Raw genomic sequence first — 22624 nt, 5'->3', positions numbered from 1 at the left:
ATTGTACTCAAACATAATCTATAACCTCATGGCCCGGCATATCCCCCACTCTACCATTACCATCGAGCCAGGGGACCAACCCTAATTCAATGAAGAGTTTTTTTTTAATTCATTCACGGGATGTGGGCTTTGCTGGTTGGGCCAGCATTTATTGCCCATCCCTAGTTGCCCTTGAGAAAGTGATGGTGAGCTGCCTTCTTGTACCGCTGCAGTCCATGTGGCATAGGTACACCCACAGTGCTGTTAGGAAGGGAGCTTTAACCTTGGGGGAGACCGGTCCAAACCAGGATGATGACAATGCAAGGGGCTGTGAGTGACTCCGCCAGTGACTGCTCCACAGCCAGCTTTAGCAAGGAGATTGTACAATGTGCCCAGTCGTCCAGCTGTTCTGCAGAACACTAAAATGCTCATTACTTTGCAGTCTGTGCCCGAGGGGTGAAAAGCTCTGGAGCGCTTGGTGGCACTTTGATGTCTTTGCATTGCTGGAGTGGGCAGATAAGCTCGAGGCCTGACTTCAATCATATCAATGTGGCTGCATCTGAACTGTCTCAGCTGCAGACGAATGGTCACTTTATACAAGGATACCCTAATGCGTGGCTGCTTCCCTACCCCCCCACTCCGTATGTGCTTGTGTACTACCTTCCATCACAGGGCAGCCTTTGCAACCCCCGCACCCCCCAACCCAACCCCCACCAAAGCTGCTTCAACCGCAGGACAGCCTTTGCGCACTGCCTCCAAAAGTTGCCTCACCACAAGGCAGCCTTTGAACCCCTCTCCAACGTGCCTTAACCTTGAAGTCCAACAGGTGTCCCTCGCGAGCGCTCTGCAGAGTTACTGTGCACTCACTTCCGAGCTCCTCACAAAGTGCAGCCTGCCAAGTGCACGCCTTTTATACGCTGTTGTGAAACATATCGGCATGCAATGGGTTCATTGGGATCCAGCTGGGGTGGGGGGCGATGGGGTGGTGCGATGAGTGGGATAAGGCTGGCCTTATGTTGATATACTGATGTATTACAATGAGGTTCCCGACGTCCAATGGTGGGAAACACAGCCCACCCTTGACGGGCTGAGCGGAAGATGGCAAACTGGTTTCATGACACTGTGAAACGGATTTTTGGCCTTCTCACCATATTGTCCGCTCACGCCACCGAACACACCCAACGCCGGCCAGCAAGGACGATTCTGCCCTTGGTGTTTAACTAGAGAAGCTTCATTTGGCACAGATGGTGAATTCCAGTCAGAAATTAATAGATATGTCTCATATTGATTATCTGTTAATTATTGTTTCATGGTCCATCTTTGTAAACAATATTTATTCAAACACTTAGAATTGGGCTGATGCTTTCCGAAAGAAAACACAATGAGTTAGTTAAAGACAGCTTGGCAAGAAATTCAAAAGGGATTGTTTAAAATAGTTATTTTTGGACAAAGGTTTAGTGGAATAGGGAATGCATTCCCAGAGGTGGCTATTGAAGTTCAGTCATACACAACATTTAATAAGGAATTTGAGAAAAACTTGAAGAAAAAATATTGAAGGCTGTGTGGCAAGTTCAAAGTAGAGAAATAAGCAGTTAAATGACACTTTTTTGTGTTGATTCCTTCCCTAAATGTCTCCATCTCTCTCTCTCATCCATAAAACCTACCCGCTTGATCAAATTTTTGATCACATGCCCTAATATTTCCACACATGGCTCGGTATCAAATTTTGTTTGATAATGCTCCTGTGAAGTGCCTTGGGACAATTTATTACATAGTTGGGTCCGAGGGGAGGGTAATCAGGTCAGGTGTGGGTCAGGGTGGTTGCGGGGGGGTGAGTAGAAGAGGTTTGGTGGACAGTCGGGTCAGGGGTCAGAGGTTAGGGGATGGGTAGTTGAGTCAGGAGGTAGGGGGTCAGGTCCAGAGGGTGGGTAGTCAGGTCGAGTCTGAAGGGCAGTGGGTTGAGGGGATGTGTAGTCGGGTCGGGAGGTGGGGTCTCATGTTGGAAGGGTAGAGGGCTCAGCACTGGGGAGAAAGGGGCCAGTGGGTCAGGGCTGGGGTGCTGGTTGGGGGTGTGTGGAGATGATCCATGGGGGAGTGTGGTGGGGTAGTCAGGTCAGGAGGTGGATAGTTGGTTTGGGGGTCAGGTATGGTGTTGGGGGCTAGGGGCTCAGGTTGCAGGGGATGGGTTGGGGTGTGGGAGAGTATGTGTGGATAGCGGTGGGTTGGCTTGCACAGTTATTGACTGAGTTACACCAGAGATTAAACAGTGTAACAATATTAGGTTAAGTATCCAAGCAAACAGCGTGTATCTAGCCCAAGTCTCCAACACTAAACCCAGCATAAGAGACATTCACAGGGTGTCCTAAACAGCTCAAATCAGCCCATCAGAAGTTTAAACTTCCTGGGAAGTTACAGTGCATATGTGCATGTCACCAGCAGCTTAGGTTCAGTGCAAAAACAAAAAACTACTGCGGATGCTGGATGTTCTGCTGAAGGGTCAACTCTTTTCTTCTCCGCCGATGCTGCCAGACCTGCTGAGTTTTTCCAGGTAACTCTGTTTTTGTTTTAGGTTCAGTGCATCCTGACACCCGAAGATCTGGCCCTTTGTTGTAGGACAATTCCACTGTTCTGTGGATAGACATTTGAATGTCCAATCTTATATTTTGGACCTGGAACAGTCTAAATCCATCCTTTGTCCTGTCCTGCTGTTTCCCTTCTCAAAAGAATTTTGAAGAGCGAAAGAACAAACAAACTTAGAACTTCAAGGCTGACGTTCCAATGCTGTACTGAGGGAGCGTTGCACTGTTGGAGGTGCTGTCTTTCCAATAAGAAGTTAAACCTGCTTAAGCGGATGTAAAAAATCCCATGGCGTAATTTCTAAGAAGAGCGGGGGAGTTATCACTAGTGTATGGGCCAAGACTCAGCTCTCAATCAACATTACAAAGGAACAGAATATTTGATCATTTCCACACTGCTGTTTGTGGAAGTTTGCTGTGGGAAAATTGGTTGCTATGTTTCCTACATTGCAACAGTGACTACACTTCCAAAGTACTACACTGGCTGTAAAGTGCTTTGAGATGTCCGGTGGTCATGAAAAGCACTATACATATGTAAGTTTTTAAGTCCTTCTTCACAACCTCATGACAGCCCAAACCCCTTGATAGCTTGTGAAGTACTTTTTTTTCGCGTGTAACCACTGTTGTGAATAAAAAAGAATCGCTGTTGAAATGTAGGGAAATGCAACAACCGATTTGTGTGCAGCAAGGAGCCACAATCAGCAATTGAAAAATGACAACATAATGAAGTTTCTGTTTGGAACATTTATCTAAAGCTCTTAAATTACTATGCCTGCACCTCCAAGATATAACATTAAAAATATATGGGATGATTCCACAATCGGATGTTCAGGGGGAGTACAGGGCAGGAAATTGTGGACCTGTAATTTTTCATCCACTTATTTTAATGGACACAAAATCCCAGCTGCAGGCTCTTTGTGTGCATCGCTTCTTGCTGGGAGCAGTCAATTAAGGAATCAGTCCTATGGTTAAACTTTGGTGACATGCTTATTTTGAAAAGTTCACCAGGTAACGAAAGACAGAAAACCTTCTATCGCTGAAGAGCTTTCTTAATACCAGATAATAACTTGGACATGTTAACCTCCAATAACCAAAATTAGCCTAGGTAATGATTATACACAAGTAGGCCATCTCTTGAGACTAGGCATTATCTCACAACTTTACTGTGAAAGCCACTGCCATTTAATGATAAGTTCAGATTTACACTCGTTAACTTTGCACCCTGAAATTCAGCCATGTAAATTAATGTGATTAGTTGCAGATAGGATGATTCAAGATACTCTATACAAAATAGCATGTTGTCTGTATACAAAAAAAATCTTGTATTCTTTATCCCTTAATTCTACGTCTTGGAAATTAAGCTCAGTTGGTAACTACCAAAGGTTAGAAGACTGTTCTGCAAACAGTATGGGCAGTGAGAACACCTGTGCCTTGTGCCCCTAGCTAACTCAAAGGGGAGATATTACAGCTTCTGTAATTGAAGCTAGATGAGATATGTGCAAAAGTTCATTCAGCCTATGACAATAAGACGGGTGAATTTCTCCCCCCACTCTATGGAATGCCTTCTCAGCATCAAATGAAAGAGCCACACTGAGATTTCCCATTGGGTAAATCAGGCCCTCAGAAATATGAATCTGGAGGCTTGTGCTTTGTAATTCAGAGAATCACAGAATCACACAGTGCAGAAGAGGCCCTTCGACCCATTGAGTCTGCACCGACACGTGAGAAACACCTGACCTACCTACCTAATCCCATTTACCAGCACTTTTTCGTGCATAGGCCATTCGACCCATCTTGTCCATGCCAGCCCGAGGACACCCAGGTGCCCTTTCTAATCCCGCCTTCCTGCACCCAGCCCATAGCCCTGCAGCTTACAGCACTTAAGGTGCAGATCCAGGTACTTTTTAAAAGAGTTTAGAGTTTCTGCCTCTACCACCAACATGGAAAGCGAATTCCAGGCACCCACTACCCTCTGCATAAAAAAGTTCTTCCTCATGTCCTCCCTACACCTTCTGTCACTTATCTTGAATCTATGTCTCCTGGTTCTAGAATTCTCCATCAAGGGAAACAATTTTATCCTGTCCACTCTATCTATTCCCCTCATAATTTTGTACACCTCAATCAAGTCACCTCTCAGCCTTGTTTGTTCTAAGGAAAATAACCCCAACCTATCGAATCTCTCCTCGTAGTTACTTTTCTAACCCTGGCAACATTCTTGTAAACCTCCTCTGCACTCTTTCCAGAGCTATTACGTCCTTCCTGTAATGTGGTGACCAGAACTGCACACAATACTCCAGTTGTGGCCTCACCAGTGTTTTATACAATTCCAACATTATATCCTTACTTTTATATTCTATACCTCTGTGAATGAAGGAGAGCATTCCATATGCCTTCTTTACAACCTTGTCTACTTGAACTGCTGCCTTCAGGGACCTGTGTACTTGTACGCCAAGATCTCTCACTTCATTTACCCCTCTTAGTATATTCCCATTTATTATGTAATCCCTGTAACTGGTTGACCTCCCTAAATGTATGACCTCACACTTCTCTGTGTTAAAACCCATCTGCCATTCCACCAACCCATCTATATCGTTTTGGAGATTATGGCTATCCTCTACACTATCCACTACTCTGCCAATCTTTGTGTCATCTGCTCTTCTCTGCTCCAATGAAAACAACCCAAGTCTATCCAACCTCTCTTCATAACTTAAATGTTTCATCCCAGGCAACATCCTGGTGAATCTCCTCTGCAACCCCTCCAGTGCAATCACATCCTTCCTATAATGTGGCGACCAGAACTGCACACAGTACTCCAGCTGTGGCCTCACCAAGGTTCTATACAACTTCAACATGATCTCCCTACTTTTGTAATCTATACCTCGATTGATAAAGGCAAGTGTCCCATTTGCCTTTTTCACCACCCCACTAACATGCCCCTCCGCCTTCAGAGATCTATGGGCACACATGCCAAGGTCCCTTTGTTCCTCAGAACTTCCTAGTGTCATGCCATTCATTGTCAAATTACTCCTTCCAAAGTGTATCACCTCACACTTTTCAGGGTTAAATTCCATCTGCCACTTATCTGTCCATTTGACCATCCCGTTTATATCTTCCTGTAGCCCAAGGCACTCAACCTCACTGTTAACCACCCGGCCAATCTTTGTGTCATCCGCAAACTTACTAATCCTACCCCCCACGTAGTCATCTATGTCGTTTATATAAATGACGAATAATAGGGGACCCAGCACAGATCCCTGTGGTACGCCACTGGACACGGGCTTCCAGTCACTAAAGTATCCTTCTGTCATCACCCTCTGTCTCCTACAACTAAGCCAATTTTGAATCCACCTTATCAAGTTACCTTGTATCCCATGTGCATTTGCCTTCTTTATAAGTCTCCCATGTGGGACCTTGTCAAAGGCTTTGCTGAAATCCATGCAGACTACATCAACTGTACTACCCTCATCTATGCACCTGGTCACCTCCTCAGCTACATTAGGTGGCTAATGTTCCTACTGTCAAATTGTTTCCTAATGTGGCTCATTAAAACACACAAAAAATTTAAAGTCTGTACACCTTCTCCACATGGTTGACAGCTTCACTTCAGAATGGCATCTGAAGAGTCCAGCGTGACACCTGCAACAATCTGTGCCTATATTAGCACACTTTTTCTGGCCCTTGGTTGGATCTTCTTGGGTATAAATACCAACAAATAGCTACAAACTCTCAACAGCTTGTTGAGTCATCAGGTGTAGAAATGTCATTTTTAGTGTACATGTACTGCAGTTGCAGGCAAAAAAATGGCATATTTGGGATAGGTGCAGAATAGCAAAATTGATGCCGGATGGAGTGGAAGAGGCTGGGGGAGAAGTAACACCATGGGGAGAATTTTCTCTCTGTCAGGCGGGCCGGCCAGGAGCCAGGGTGTGGGCGCGCGCAGAGCCGATAGGCTCCATGCCACCATTTTACATGAGTGGGCCTTAATTGGCGTGACGCACGGCTGGTAGTGCTCACCGCTACCTGTGCGGGCGGGGGCGCGGCAGAGGGAGAGTCAGGGCCTGCGCTCTTTTGTGCATGTACGCGAAACAGGGCAGAAATCTCCCTGAGGCATGGAGCTGCCTCAGGGAGATTAAGTTCATATTGAAATATTTAAATAACGAAAGGTAAAAATTACTTAGACATGTCCCCTCATGTGACAGTGCCACATGAGCTGGGACACGTTTATGAAATGTGAATAAATTATTTATAGATTTTATTAAACCTTCAGGAAACCGTGGATGAGGTTTCATGAAAAACACGAAGGCCGCTTGGGCTCTTTGCCTTGCCCGCCAACCTTAAGGTTGGACGGACAGCATTGATAATTAGTTTAATTGGCTTTTTAATGGCCCTAACAGGCCATTGACAGTTTGGCGGGTAGGCAGACGCCTCTGGTGCGTGCCTGCTGAACGAAAGATCTGAATGACGCGCAGTGACGTCGGGACGAATGCACGTCGACGTGAAAATTCTCCCTCTTGATTTATGATGCGTCAAAAGGTGTTTCTTTTGAAAAGTTTAGCACAGATAAACTCTTGTGACATGACAAGAGTGAAACTCACTGGGTGGGGATGCAAAATGGACAATAGCGCACCTGCCACCTGTTTTACATCTCGCTCAATATTCAGTTCCATTGACTTGAAAATGGCAGCAGATGCGATGCCACACTGTCTTCCTCCCTTTCACTCTCATAATGTTAATAAAATTTATTCCAAAATAATTGCCTTTCTAGGTATTTGAAGTAAAAGTTCAAAATTCCTTTACGCTACTATCATGAACAACAAATTGAAGAAAGGAGTGCTATTTCTCCTTGTGCAGCTAAACCTTTGATCTTGAAGCTGCTATAGCTCAGGAAGCTGCAGCTATATATTCCCACCTGCCTGCATCCTGACCTCATTTCCCTGGCAGTGCCTGGTGCAGTCAGACCCGATATGCTCTCTGTTGCATCTAACCTTGGACTTGACTTCAGACAAGTTTGTAGCTGACAGTGCCAACTATTTTGGAGAACATTGCCAAGAAAATAATGTTAATATTTAAAAAGAAACCTCCAGGTGTGGCGGGAAAAAAGCCTGCAGGCAATCACTTTTTTTTTAAAAAAATTAGTCTTTTTTAAGCTTATTCTGCTGAAATGGCAGACGCTCCTTTAACAGCGGATTAGATAAGATCAAGTTGTGCTTAATAATAAGTCTGATTAATTTACACAATTTCCCATTAATTTCCATTCTACTGAATTCCATAAAAAATATGCATACAATCAACATTTTTCAAGTCAGTCAGGTACACCCTAGTAATAAAAAGTGACCTTCCAACCTGTTTTCTGTAGCCTCCCCACTAATCATTCACCCACTGACATGTAACAAAGGCTTCAGTCTTTTAATAGTTTATAAAAAGGGTGAGAAGAAAGTGAACCTTCATTTCACCTCAGTAGTCAGTAATACAAGGCCATTAGTGAAACAGTTGGCATTTTACGCTAATTCAATAGCTTCATGGCCACTTTTTTTTTTAACTGGCAACAGGATTTCATATCCAGATATTTTAAAAGCTAAATACAAATTCTCAAGTTACTAAAGCAGGACTTGAACATACATTTTCTGGATTATTTTAGTCCATACTTCTGGATAATTAGTTTAGGAATTTGGCAGATAGACCCAAGCGGATTTTGTGGCTGGAATTTTACGGCATGTCGCGGCAGGGATGGGGCCGTAAAATGTGGCAAACCATTCTAAACTCCACGGAATTTGGCAGGAACATAAAATCCCGCTGCTATAAAATTCCGTCCATATGAAACAAAAGAAATTGAATTTCATAGGGATCAATTGACAAAATCTGTACATAAGCAAAATGTGCATTTACCCATTTACTGTAGTGGGAAGAACAAGGGTCCTTCAAAATACATGAAGACATAAGGATGTTTTCTTTCTCAATAACTCTGGGTTAATTACTTTACACAGAAAAATCCTTAATATTTGAATTTCTTAATACTTTTTTATGGTAGTAAATTAGAACCAAATGAATGAACAAAGGAGGGTAAGTGTTATAGACAGGGATGAGAGAGAACTGAAACCTCTGTTCCTTCCCTTACTTTCCATAATCAAGGCGTGTTTTGAAAAGGAAGAGCTGTGTGTTTCTTAACCCCTGTGGACAATCTGAATAACCAGCAACAACCGTTTCATGGGTTTAAACTAAAAACGATTATTTATTCACACATTCATTCTGAAAGTTTAATGGTACATCACTCACTCACCCACACACACTAGGAAAATACAGTTAAAGAGAAGTATACTTTTACAAGCTATAAATAAAAGAATAGTTCATTATTCATGTGATTGGCTCATCTTGGAAAGCGGGTGAAGAAGAGGTTTTCACTCCTGAAGTGCAGTTAGGTGAATTCAATAGCCAAAGTAGCACACCAGAGTCTTTGCAAGATTCTCTCAATGATATGGACATTTTGCAGGTCACAAAAGCTAATTATTTGTAGTCTTGTTACCAGGAGATCATTTTGCTGTGTTGGCAGATTTGACAAGGAGCAGGCTTGGAGACCTCATGATGTTGCAGTCTCCAGGTCGTAAAGCGTAGATGTTGCTGCCCATTCCGCTGCTGCTGTTGAGCAGTTGTTGAGTCGTTGTTGTGCCTTTTTGCAGACAGCACTTAAGGAATAAACAGGGAGTCCAAACAGTTACCTTACTATCTGGTTTCTCACAGCCCCCTTCCAAACATGATGTTGGGCCTACACAGATTAGCCGTAACCCAGATTATTGTTTGCAGACAATTCACCCTCAGACAATCATCTTCCTGGATTCAGAACGACCCATTCAAGTCAGGAATGGATGGTCTCAGAATATGGGTATTGACATTTCTCAGTCTGGAATGTGTCATTTTGTCCTTTTGAGTCCACAGGCCAAGAGTTAGGTGACCGTTGGTGGCCATCTTGTGCAGCTCATCAGTGTCCATTTTAAAAAGAAAAGTCAGTTACAGAGGATTCCATACTGGGTGCAGTACCTTTTAAAAGTTATGTATTAGGCGTTCCTTTACCGGGCATGACAGTGTGTCAAATCAAATTTGCCTGTCAAATATCACAATAATTGAGCAGACAGAATTAATCCTTGGGTTGTAAATACTCTAAAGACTAGTGTACTCCACAATTAAATTGTGCATCACCAGAGGTGCTGTCTTTCAGGTGAGACATTAAAACTGAGGGCCCATCTGTCTGGTCAGGTGGTCATAAAAGATTGCATGGCACAAGATTAAGTGCAGAGGAGTTCTCCTAGTGTCCTGGCCAACATTTATCCCTGAACCATAAGTCCAAAACAGATTAACTGGCTATTGATCTCATTTCTGGGCTATGGAATATTGCTGTTGCAAAACCTTCTCCTGAGTTTGCCTGCATAAAATCACTACACTAAAAGTAATCCATTGGCTGTCAAGCAACTTGCAATGTTCTGAGGCTATGGAAGAAGTTATGATTTTTAAAAATCATTCATAGGATGTGGGCATCGCTGGCTAGGTCAGCATTTATTGCCCATCCCTAGTTGCCCTGGCGAAGGTGGTGGTGAGCTGCCTTCTTGAACTGCTGCAGTCCATGTGGTGTAGGTACACCCACAGTGCTGTTAGGGAGAGAATTCCAGGATTTTGACACAGCAACAGTGAAGGAGCGGCGATATATTTCCAAGTCAGGATAGTGAGTGGCTTGGAGGGGCACTTCCAGGTGGTGGTGTTCCCATGTGTCTGTTGCCCTTGTCCTTCTAGATGGTAGCGGTTGTAGGTTTGGAAGGTGCTGTCTAAGGAGCCTTGGTGAGTTCCTGGAGTGCATCTTGTAGATGACACAAGATATGAAGCAAGTTCTTTATTTATAACCATAGGTTTACATCATAACTAATAATCCATCTGCTTATTGCCCTCTGTCAAGCCCCACCATACACTTATGTGATTTAGTAGTATGCATCAATTAAACTTTTATATTTGGCATTGTGAAATGTTACAATCTCCAAAAAGACCGATAACTTTTAAAGAGAAATTGAAACTTACGGTAATTAAGAAGGCAAATGGAATGTTAGCGTTTACTGCAAGAGGGATGAGTATAAAAGTTGGAAAGTCTTGCTACAGCTGTTCAAGACCTTAGTGAGACCGCACCTGAAGTACCATGTACAGTTTTGGTCTCCTTACTTAAGAAGGGTACAACTGCATTGGAAGCAATTCAGAGAAGGGTCACTCGGCTGATTCCTGGGATGAAGGGGTTGTCTTATGAGGAAAGGTTGAGGAGGTTAGACCTATATTCATCCGAGTTTAGAAGAATGAGAGATGACCTTATTGAAACATACAAGGTGCTGAGGGGACTTAGAGTGGATGCTGGAAGGGTGTCGGAAAGTTCGAGAATGAATGGGTACAGTTTAAAAATAAGGGATCTCCTATTTAAGACGGGGAGGAATTTTTTTCTCTCGGAAGGTCTTTAGACCTTGGAATTCTATTCCCCAGAGATCAATGGAAGCTGGATCATTGAATATAATCAAGGCTTAGTTGGACAGACTTTTGATCTACAAAGGAGTCAGGGATTATAATGGGGTAGACAGGGAAGTGGAGTTAAGGCCACAGTCAGATCAGTCATGATCTTATTGAATGGCAGAGCAGGCTTGAGGAGCCAAATGTCCTACTCCTGCTCCTATTTCTTATGATCTTATTATCTTCTGATTTTAGCTATAAGAAGGAAACATAACAAGATTTCATGTTTTAAAACTTTTACTTTGACAAATGCATAAAGAACATGATTATCTAAACTCAATTTTACTTTTGTAGGCGACTTATGCTTTAAAGTGCTGAGCAGAAGCTGTCCACTTCTACTTTTAATGGCAGCCAAAACCTCCAATTTCTATGTTACTCAGTCTCTTAAATAGACATTCAATTCTCATGGAAACAATCCAAAGTGATTCACAGCTCCCAAGGGTCTTACTTTTGTTCTATTCCTTTCCCAATTTTATTTCCCACTGTGAGGGTTTTCCTGGGAATTCTCCCTCTCATTCCAGCTAGGTGAACCCTCCAGCCTTGTTTTAACTCCTCATGATCTCAGTCCACAAACTGAGCATGAGCTCCCACCTGCATTCCACTTGGTGAACTATAGGATCAGCATTTCCAATGCTTAAGATGCAGGCCTGATTAACATCTATCTCTTTTGCTCTCCTCTTCTCAGTTGGCTGCAGACCACACAGGACCAAAACTGCAACTTCCTTCTCTCTGTGAGATATTTCTGGGGTTTTAGGGAAGCCTGTAACCTGATATCAAAATGACCTCCTCTACCCTCCATGGCAATGGGTAACACATTAGTTTTGTGGTGCTGACGTGGTACTGTCCACTCAGGGAATCCATGTTTTCTGGTAACATGCACCTTTTACATGCATGTTGTAGTCTGGAGTTATGAATATTAATGCTCCAATGTTCTTTCCATCACATGGCTGACCAGGAATTGTTCCTGCTCTTACCATCTGCGTGTGTTGGAATGATTGCAGGTTTACACTCAACATGTTTAGCTGCATTCTGAACATGCCTCTGCTTGGCCATCAAGTCCTAGGTTGGGATTCGAATCAGAGCTTCTGTCTCAAAAGCAGGGACGCTACCCACTCGCCACAAGACCTCCCCCATTAACTTTGTATCCAAGTAGAAATACTAATCAGCTATTTCTGATCACAATGGCCTTTCATCTTAGAAACAAAGGGACAAGTTCCAGCACAACAGTTTACAACCTGATATCACCTTTCAGGGTTTTAGGAGACTTACAGTCTTCTCATTGTGGGTTTAGAAACAGCTGTCATTGTCCTCAAGTGTAAATATCTGGCACCTCCCTCTCAATAAAACAATCCGAATTTTTTTCTGATCTTTAACAGTTAAACTCCCAGACTTACTGTCAGGCAGACTACAAAATAGGTCAAATGGTCCCCTTCATTTACCCTAAATTTAAAGGTTCAGTCCTAAACTATAACACTCTTATAAACCAAAGCTTACAGTCCTAAAATATAATACATTTGTGAGGTTTATAAGAGTAACAGAAGTGAAGCTTATTTTCTCAATAAAATGAACTTGTTTAAGGCAAGTAAGGTTAATCAGAATACTGCCATATCATTTCTGGAACACTGGTTAACATCCACCCAAGAGAGCAGAAAGAGAGTCATAAATCTGTAAGGGATGTAATGTGGAATGAGTTTCAGCAATTTCAACTAAGTTGGCGGGTAAGTGTCCAATGATAAAGCAGCCAAGAATCAGGTACAAATTAACATTAGACTAGCAAAGTCACTCATAAAGGTATTAACGCTGGCAGTTGTTGGAGTTTGAAAAGTTTACTCTGGGCAGTATGGGGTGGTTTTCCAAAAATTGGAGGTATCATTCTTAAGAAAGAATAAAGAGGTTTCGTTCTGCATGTGACCCTGTTACAATTTGCTTGGATGTGTCAAACAGTGACAATGCATACCAAGAGTGGAAAAATGTTTAACATTCCATTACTGTCATCCCTCATCTTCAGTATAAAATTTAGTTAAAACAAGTTAAGCGGTTAAAAAATACATTTCCACTTGACAGCAAGCCTTTCTTCAAATCACTTAAATGCAATGTAAAGGTGATTGAAGGATTTCTTTTTGCAGACAGCTGGGTGCTGATTTTAACTATCCTCAAGGGGGTGGCTTGGAGCTGGGTGCCACTAAAATGATGTGGAGGACTTATCCACTGCTTTCTTGTCCAAAATCAGCCAACTGCAGGTGGCAAGGACACCCGCCCCAAGCTCGAAAGGAACCAGAGGCAAAGAGATTCAAACTGCAGTGACCTTGACTGCAAGAAGAAATGCAGCTCTAGCCATTCTGTTGCCAGTCTGCATATCCCTGCCTCCCTTGAGAAGTAAAATCCCCATGTGCACTATTCCTAAAAGAACTGTAGGGATGTTGCCTTGGGCTTGAAAACTCTGTTGGTAAAGATTCCTGTGAACAGGCCTCCTTCTATTCACTCTCCCTCCTATCCTGCTGCTGTTCCTGCTTCAAGCCCCCTCCTCTTGCTACAGTAAGATTCCCATAAGGACCTCCGCGAAGACAGAAGTATAATGTCAGAAGCCCCTTAATAGTTCAGAACTTCAACTGCAACAACATGTTGCATTTATATGGCACCTTTAACCTAGTAAAATGTCCCAAGTCACCTTCACTAGAGTAGACGACAAAATGTTTGTTTAAAAAGCTGAGTTTTCAGAAGCATCCTAAAGGGAGGAAACAGAGGTAGAGGCAGAGAGGTTTACGCAGGAAATTCTGGAACTTAATGGTGGCAACTGAAGGTACAGCTGTCAATGGTGGAGAAATAAAAGTCAGAAGCGTGCAAGAGGTCAGACCTGAAGAAACCCAATGATCTTAGAGGGTTGCAGGGCTGGGGTAAATTACAAAGATAACAGCAAATACAAGTACTTTGAAATCATCTAAATAACAAAAGTCCACTATTTCATGCAACCAAAATACCTCCAATTCAAAAGCAACTGAGGATCCCTTTAAATATAATTGGAACTGGCCACCTCATGACTTGTCCTGATCGTGGTTTGTGAATGGGAACATGAACTAGCTGCGGCAAAGTGAATGAAGATGAAAATGTTGTCAAAGCTCATAACTAAGCTGATTAGACTATGTTAATCCTGACCATTTCTGGCAGGATTTCAGAGTGCCTGAATTGAGTTCCACCCAAAGATTGGAATGAGTGTAGTGCATTGCAAGATCTGACCATTTTGTTGTATTGCCCACTCTGTTGGGGTGGTGTAAGTAAGGTTGTTCAATAATATCTGCCTGCAGTTGATCATGTGTTAGTCTTAGTGCAATACACAACAGAAGGATGGCAACGCGGATAGGGTAGAATTGTTTTTTACATTTCATTTGAGAAATTAAGAATGGAATAATGCTTTTTGGAACTTCTAAAGTTGATCTTGAGGAAGCTTAAGCAGTTTGAAAGATTGCCCTGTGTGTGCATGTTGTTTTCAGGTACAGCTCAGTAAATCAGCACAGTATGTAATTGAAAAAAAAATGGCACTGAAGACATATATAGGGACAATGGGGGAATTCAACCCTAACAAAGAGTATTGGTGTAATTACAAACGAAGGTTACACATTTGGGTAAAAGTCAATACAGTAGGTGATGAGGATAAAGTAAATGATTTCCTCACTCATGATGGGGCCAGTTGTTTTGAGGTGATGTCTAATCAAGGTTGCTACAAGACACCAATACTATAGACTATTCTGAAATTGATGAGATTCTGGACTCATATTATGGGGTGACTAAAAATAAGATTGCACTGAGAGTTATGTTCCTCAAAGGATGCAGTTGCCAAGTAAGACTGTTGAAGATTATATTCTCGAATTAAAGAAATTCTCTTGTTCACTGTGGGTGTGGCACAAACTTGGAAATCAACTTCAGAGACACATTTGCAGGAGGCCGAAAGAACAATAAAATCCACACCAAGCTTTTGGGTAAAGACAATAAGGTGATGTGGAAGGAGGTCTGTGATCAGGCCACAGCCATGAAATGGCAGAACAGGATAGTTTCAGATTGCAAGAGTTCTTTTCCTAAACCAGCAGTGGAGATCATGGGATTTCAGCAAGATTCAAACTACAGCAGCCAAGTTCAGTCTCAGGGTAAGAAGTTTAGATGCCATTGTTGCTATAGTAGCCACCAATTATTTAAATAGAAATGGAAGGAGTAACCCAGAAAGAAGCGCCAGATAGGTTAATTGAAAGCATGTAGGAAGGAAGAGGAAATAAGTTGTTCTTTTCATTACTTATCAAAAGATGATACAGTGTTTTTGTTAAGCACAAACTGGTGTTAAGGATGCCACTGAGTTACATTTTTTTCTAAAACTTCCTGAGCCAAAAGTATCAATTCTGTTGACTTGCAAAGAAACTGTGTATCTAGATATGACTTCATTATGAACATTTTTTTTATAAACTAAATTTATCCATTGACACATTGTGTGTAATATAGCTGCTACATATATTAAAAATACACTCACCAGGTCTCCCAAAGACAGGGAGTTCGCAGTAGTGTACTTACATAATACACTCACATTCACTTCAGTAAATATTCTAAATCCAATTTTTGTAATGTTGAGTGAGTATAGTCAGACAAAACCAACCGAAGAAAAAGCAAAATTTCACTCACCTGAATGCTATGATCCAGGTTTTAAAAACTTAAGAAGAACAAAACCATCACAAATTATGTGGGACAATTTCTAAGAATTTAAGTTTCATCATTTTCTTCGAGGTATTCAATAGAACATACAATAATCTTCATAACTGATTGAACCTTTCAATATTTTGCAAATGACAAAACATCATGAGATACAATACTGATATCCAGTCAGTTTTAAATACAAGCTAAGGAATGCAAACTTTGCAACAACAACTTATATTTATGCGACACTTTTAATACAGTCCAAGGTACTTCACAGGAGTATTGTAAAACAAAATATGCACCCAGCCACCAGAAGCAGATAACAGTAAGATGACCAAAAGCTTTGTCAAAGAGATGGATTGTAAGGAGTGTCTTAAAGGAAGGAAAGGGGGGCGTGAGGAGATGTGGGGAAGAAGTTCCAGAGATTAAAGCCAAGGAAACTGAAGGCACAGCTACATATGGTGGAAGGATCAAAATCAGGGGCACTCAAGAGGCCAGAATTAGATGAACACAGATATCTCAGATGGTCATGAGGCTGCAGGAAAGGTGAGGCCATGGAGGGATTTGAAAACAAGAACAAGCATTTTAAAATCAAGCTGTTGCTTGCCCTGGAGCTAATGCAGGTCAGCGAGCACAGGGCTGATAGGTGAGCGGGTATGAGCTAAGTTTTGGATGACCTCCTGTTTACACAGGATTGAATGTGGGAGACCAGCCAGGAGTGCAGTGGAATAGTCAAGTCTGGGAGGTAACTAAAGGCATGAATGAGGGTTTCAGCAGCAGATGAGGTGTCAGGCAATGCTATGGAGGTGGCAATAGACAGTCTTAGCAATGGTGTGAATACATGTTCATGAGTCATCAATTTTTTTAGTCAATCATGGGATATGGGCCACCATTTATTGCCCATTCCTAATAGCCATTGAGAACTGAGTGGCTTGCTAGGCCATTTCAGAGTCAACCACATTGCTGTGGATTTGGAGTCACACATTGGCAAGACTAGGTAAGGAGAGCAGATTTCCTTCCCTAAAGGGGAAATCAACAATGCTCATCATTAGGCTTTTAATTCCAGATTTTTTACTGAATTCAAACTTCACCTACTGTCATGATTAGATTTGAACCTCAGTGCCCAGAGCATTAGTCTAGGTATCTGGAGTACTCACACAGTGACAACACCACTATGCCAACGCCTCCCCTATGTGACACCAAAATTGTGAACAGACTGGTTAAGTCTCAGACTTGCCAGGGAGAGGGATGGAGTCAGGAGCGAGAGAAATCAGTTTGGAGCAGAAGCTGAAAACAATGGTTTCAGTCTTCCCAATATTTAATTGAAGGAAATTTCTGCTCATTCAATACTGAATGTTGGCTCAGGAATTCAGCAATAGTAGAGGAGTCAGAGAGATGTGGTGAGGTACAGCTGGGTGTCATCAGTATATGTGTAAAATCCAACGCTGTGCTTTCAAATGATGTCATGTAGATGAGAAATAGGAGGATCAAGGATAGATGGAGGCTTTACTGCAGTATGCATGACCTTGCTGAGACCACATCTGGAGTACTGTATACAGTTTACGTCTCCTTATTTGGAAAAGGATGCCTCATTCCTGGGATAAAGGGCTTACCTTATGAAGAAAGGTTGAACTGGTTGGGCCTATACCCAGTGGAGTTTAGAAGAAAGAAAGGTGATCTTATTGAAACATATAAAATCCTGAGGGGACTTGATAGGGTGGATGCCGGGAGGACGTTGCCTTTTGTGAGGGAGACTGGAACTAGGGGACACAGTTTAAGAATCAGAAGTCTGTCTCCCTTTTAATACAGAGGTAAGGAGAATTTTTTCTCTTAGAAGGTCATTAGTCTGTGGAATTCTCTTCCCCAGAAAGCAGTGGAAGCTGAATCATTGGCCAGGATTTTCCCGTCGGCAATTTGGGGGCGGGGCCCACTCACCGTCAGGAAAATGACATGGGATGACTTGTAGGATGAAGTTTCATGTCCGTTTTTTAAAAATGTAATAAATTTTAAGTGTTTATTATTAACATGTCCCATCTCGTGTGCCTCAGGGAGCAGTGCACTCTTTCGCACGCATGCGTGAAAGAGCGCACTTTGACAGATGGGGAATCCCTCCCCCCCCCAACACAGGAAGCACATAGCGCTTCCTGTCGGGCAGGTCGTTGGGTGGGCCTAATTGGCCCACCCACTCAAAATGGCAGCGGGCCCCATTTCAGTGGCGGGGGTCGGCTGTCCGCCCGCCACCAAGCCAGTGGGGCCCGCACGCCATCCGAGGGCAAAACTCTGCCCATTGAATTTATTCAGGGCTGAGTTAGATAGGCAAGGAGTCAAGAGTTATGGGGGCAGGCAGGAAAAGTGGAACATAGATCACAATCAGATCAGCCATGATCTTATTGAATGGCAGAGCAGACTCAAAAGGCTGAATGGTCTACTCCTGCTCCTAAACCCTATGATAGATTCTTGGAGTCACCTGAGTTAATGATGTAGGAACAGAGGAACAGAAAGAGAAGCCATTGAACATGATTCTCTGGCTGCAATTAGATAAGTAAGAATGGAATGAGGTGCAGTCCCACCCAGCTGAACAACAGTGGACAGGCATTGAAGGAGGATGATTTTGTCATGTGTTTTTTGTCTTTATTCTTTCACAGGATCTGGACATCAATACAGGGCTAGCATTTGTTACCCATCCCTAATTGTCCTTGAACTGAGTAGCTTACTAGGCCATTGTGGGTCTAAAGTCAGAGTAATCCAACATTACTAAGGTTAGCTTTATATTCCAAACTTTATTAATTGAATTTAAATTCCACTGGTGGTGGGAGCTGAACCTGCACCCCCAGAGCATTAGCCTGGATCTCTGGATTATTAATCCAAAGATGTTACCACTAAGCCATCCATCTCCCCCATAAAGGCTCCAGACAGGTTAAGGAGGATTAGTTTATCTTTGATATGGTCACATAGCATGTCATTTATGATGAGAGCTCTGATAAGAGCTGTTTCAGTAGTGTGGCAGAGGTGGAAAACTGATTGGAAGGATTTGATAGGAAATAATCAAGGACATTCGAGAGGAAAGGGAGATGGGGTGGTGATTTGCAAGGACGGTGAGGTCAAGGGTTTGTTTTTTGAGGAGAGAGGTGATGAAGGCAGATTTAAAGGAGAGAGGGACAACAGCTGAAGGGACAGAACCATTAACAATGCCAGCTAATGTGGGGACCAGAAAAGGAAGTTGAGTGGTCTGTAGTTTAGTGGGAATAGGGTCAAATGACTGTTGGCTACTTGCAAAATCAACATTCTTCATTGACTGGGAAACCATTAATGCCTACTGCATCCGAAAGAACGTCTTTTTTGTAGGCATCGCTGGCATTTATTGCCCATCCCTAATTGCTATTGATATAAGTGGCTTGGTCTGTCATTTCAGAGGGCAGTTACGAGTCAACCACATTTGTGTGGGTCTGGAGTTACATGTAGGCCAGACCAGCTAAGGATGGCAGATTTCCTTTCCTAATGGGCATTAGTGACCATTTCCCCCTTAAAGGCTGCAGACGCCACCATCTCTAGGTCTCTCCATCATCTTGTTTTAATAAGGCCATCCAAACATTAAACAGAGCCACTGAGAAAATAAGCAACGACAGACAAGACTCCCAGCTGCCAAATTCAACTGATCTATGCTTCTGTAGAAAAGGGTGCTTTTGTCCCAAGTGCCTGTCCAAATTCCACTCTCGGTGTATTGTAGATTGAGGAGTACATCCTAATCAGTAACTCAAATGTATGCTTTTGTGCAGACCTTTATTTAATAATAATTTCTGACTAAACATATCAATGCTTTTCAAACGTTTCTATATGGGACCCATTGAAAATTACTCCTATTCCAACTTCAAAAATTAGTATTAGCTGCTGAAAGAAGAACAATGTTAATATAGCAGAATACTTTCTTAGCTCATAAATACATCAAGGCAATTGAATTGCTATTAGTTAACCTATACAGATAAATATTGGAATTTGGTGACAGGAATCTGACAATCTTGGAAACTTCCCTGAAAACCGCTTATTGGTACAATGACCCATGTTTGAAAGTCTATTAATTTCAGCACATGGTCTGCTGGAGATGTACCATGAAATTACATTAGTCACATTTATTACGGCATAAAAAAAACTTGATGTGTGTTCTTAAAGCAATCCTTTGTCAACCAAGGTCTCAATCCTACATCGTTGCAATCAAGATCCTTACACCACTTCTTTCTCAGTAAACAGCTCCCAATTGGTGACTGTAGTTAACACAAGCTACTGAGTAGAATAATCAAAGCGCAAAGCACGCAGAGGCCATAGCTACACCTTTTATTTGGACTTCCTACTATATTGTCTGCCTTTTTAAAAATACTGCCAGGCTTTCACATGGAAGTCCCCACACCAAACCACAGCCATTCAAAACTTTTGAGACTGCATGTTAACCTCATATATATTGCTCTTACAAAATAAAAGGTATAATTTTGTTTCAATTTCATGGCTTAGAGATTAACCTTTCTTGATTCTTGATTCTTGAACCTTTCTTGTAGTGTTTTCATTCTAGCTGACAGGTATTCATTTTCTAACAGAGCATATCATGATCTCCACAAGCATGTGGCACAACAACTGAGAGCTTCTAATTTGTGTTACAATACTGGGCTGGTGTACATTATTGAGATTGCTTTTAGGAGGGTATGAAGTTACAGAGTACCATCTATTTAGCCATCTAGCTACGAAGTGTGGCATAACCAAATAAAAGTTAGCTACGTACAGTACAATTATCGTAACCCATCTTGTGCTTGCAGATTTTAATATAGCAATCGGAATCCTAGCAGGGCTTATTAAAGGTCTTCAGCTAATCAGCACCTGCAGAATTATGTTTATGTTCTTGCCTGACCAATATTGTATCTAAGTACATCCATATTTTCAAACAATCTGCGTGCTTTCATCACATAATTATATTTCTAAGAAGCGGTTATTTAATAGTGCGACTGCATAGCCACATTTCACACAACGCTTAATTACATCTTTGGTAGATCATCTGCACTGGGTAAACAGACTCTGCAAACACCAATGCTTTGGCTCAGGGACTGCTCTGTAATGCTAGAGCGAATTTGCAATACCTCCGTTCTACCAGAGAAATACTGCGTGAACCTTTTCTGTAAATATTTAAAGACAACTAGTGTGAATAGCAGGCTAAGATATTGCGAGCTGTGATATGTTATGTCAGGGTTCAGAATAAGATATCGGAATTGCATGTTTTTTTTAATTCACCGGGATGCATGTCGTTATCATCCAAGTACAGTATTTGCAATGTTCAGTCTATCCTTTGTTAAGACATTTAAAACTTACGATCCATATTTTTATGGGTCTGCTGGAGGTATTAAGCAAATATAGGACTATTTCAAAATGCAACTGGTGTACTCCTTGAGCCCATGCAAGCGTTTTTGTCATCGTATTAACGTCTCCTTTTGGAAGTAACCTAAATGTTACTGCATTGAAAAGTTCATTACTGTCAGCAATACGTACGGTAGCTCTAATATTCATCAGGTGGTTATAACATTGTAGTAGCAATCAGAGAGGGCATGGGTTCAAATCCCAGGGCAAAATATGATAATGAAACATTTGCATTGAGATTTTATATCTGATTTCCAGTGTCCACAGTATTTCGCTTTTGTTAAAGTAGGTCACTATATTGGCAAGGTGCACCATCTCCAAAATACTTCTTTGAAACTAGAATGTTTTTTTTTAACTGCACCCAAGGTGTTCACACTCACCCAGATACTTTATATTGAATCCCCTGGGAGGTTTAAGTGATCTCCTCATCCAAGCTTCCCTCAGCACTTCCAAATGGGACTCCTTGCCTTGGATCAGCAGGACGTGCTCGTCGATCCAGCCGAGGAAGAAAGCCTCCGAGATGGCGTCTGTCACTCGCTTATTCCAGAAATGCTGCATATTCTCGGCTTTAAAGTCGGCGAAGATCTCGTAGCCGGTGTGGTGGTGCTGAATGTTCTCGGTTCCCGCCACAGCAGCCCGGGCTGTGCCGCTCCGAGCCAGCACCACAGCCAGGGAGTGAGGGGCTATCTGCAAAAACTTCTCCATTCCCTGTGGCATGGTCAAAGGAACGGACTCCCCGGTCGATATTCTGCAAATTGGAAACCAACAACTGACGAACTATTTGCAGAATGCTACTGCAACCTTCTGGAATGAATCCCTCCAGGTATCGGAGCTTCGCATTTCTTTGCACTGATGGTATGGATCGCTGTCCGGAGGGGAGCTGATCTCAATAACAATTCTCGAGGTGCTGGTCAAGGTGAGGTAGCGCCTCACTGGAGAGGGACTACAGTCCCAGCCTGGGCTGGCCGAAAATCCGCCGACCGCTCGAGTGAAAATGTCAAAAGGATGTGCCGGCAAAACCGCTCCTTTGTCCGGCTCCGCTCCCAGCTCCCGTTGACTCGGCTGCTGCTGCTGCTGCTTCCTTGCTGCGAGGGTGCGACTCTGCCTCCCGCTGACAGCTCCCCAAACCTGCAGGCGCGCTCCGCTCGCCACTGCTTTTCCCCCACTGAGCGCGCGACCGGCCAAAAAAAAAATAATGACTGGCGCACGCGGCCGCAGCTGGGTCACACACGCGCACACTGGGCGCGCGCCCTGGCGACTCTCACGCCGCGCGCGCGCTCACTCGCGCGCTCCCGGGGTTTGGGGGGCTGACAGGCGCTCGGTGCAGTGACCAACGACGGTGCACTCACCGCTGGTGCAAAGGGTTCCCGCCCAATTTCGCTGTCCATCGATGCAGCTGCACAGTGTGCAGGCTGAGTACTTGACCCAGATCCAACGCCTCTGAAGTTTCCCATAAAATTCGCTATTCCTAA

The 22624-nt window shown here is 42.9% G+C and overlaps 1 protein-coding gene across 4 annotated transcripts in view; it reads right to left on the bottom strand.

Moving 5' to 3' along the window:
- LOC144692864 (storkhead-box protein 2-like) overlaps nt 1–22308 on the bottom strand; it is a 320994-nt gene extending 298686 nt beyond the window's left edge. For all 4 annotated transcript variants that reach the window (XM_078561970.1, XM_078561935.1, XM_078561962.1 and 1 more), the window contains exon 1: nt 21533–22308. In XM_078561970.1, coding sequence (XP_078418096.1) covers nt 21533–21869 — 337 coding nt within the window. In that variant the 5' untranslated portion in view covers nt 21870–22308. The remainder of the gene's footprint in view (nt 1–21532) is intronic.
- Nucleotides 22309–22624: the final 316 nt, after the last annotated feature.

Source organism: Cetorhinus maximus, chromosome 2, assembly GCF_964194155.1.
Source record: "Cetorhinus maximus chromosome 2, sCetMax3.hap1.1, whole genome shotgun sequence".
Classification (NCBI taxonomy): domain Eukaryota; kingdom Metazoa; phylum Chordata; class Chondrichthyes; order Lamniformes; family Cetorhinidae; genus Cetorhinus; species Cetorhinus maximus.
This window is presented reverse-complemented; position numbering and strand designations above follow the sequence as displayed.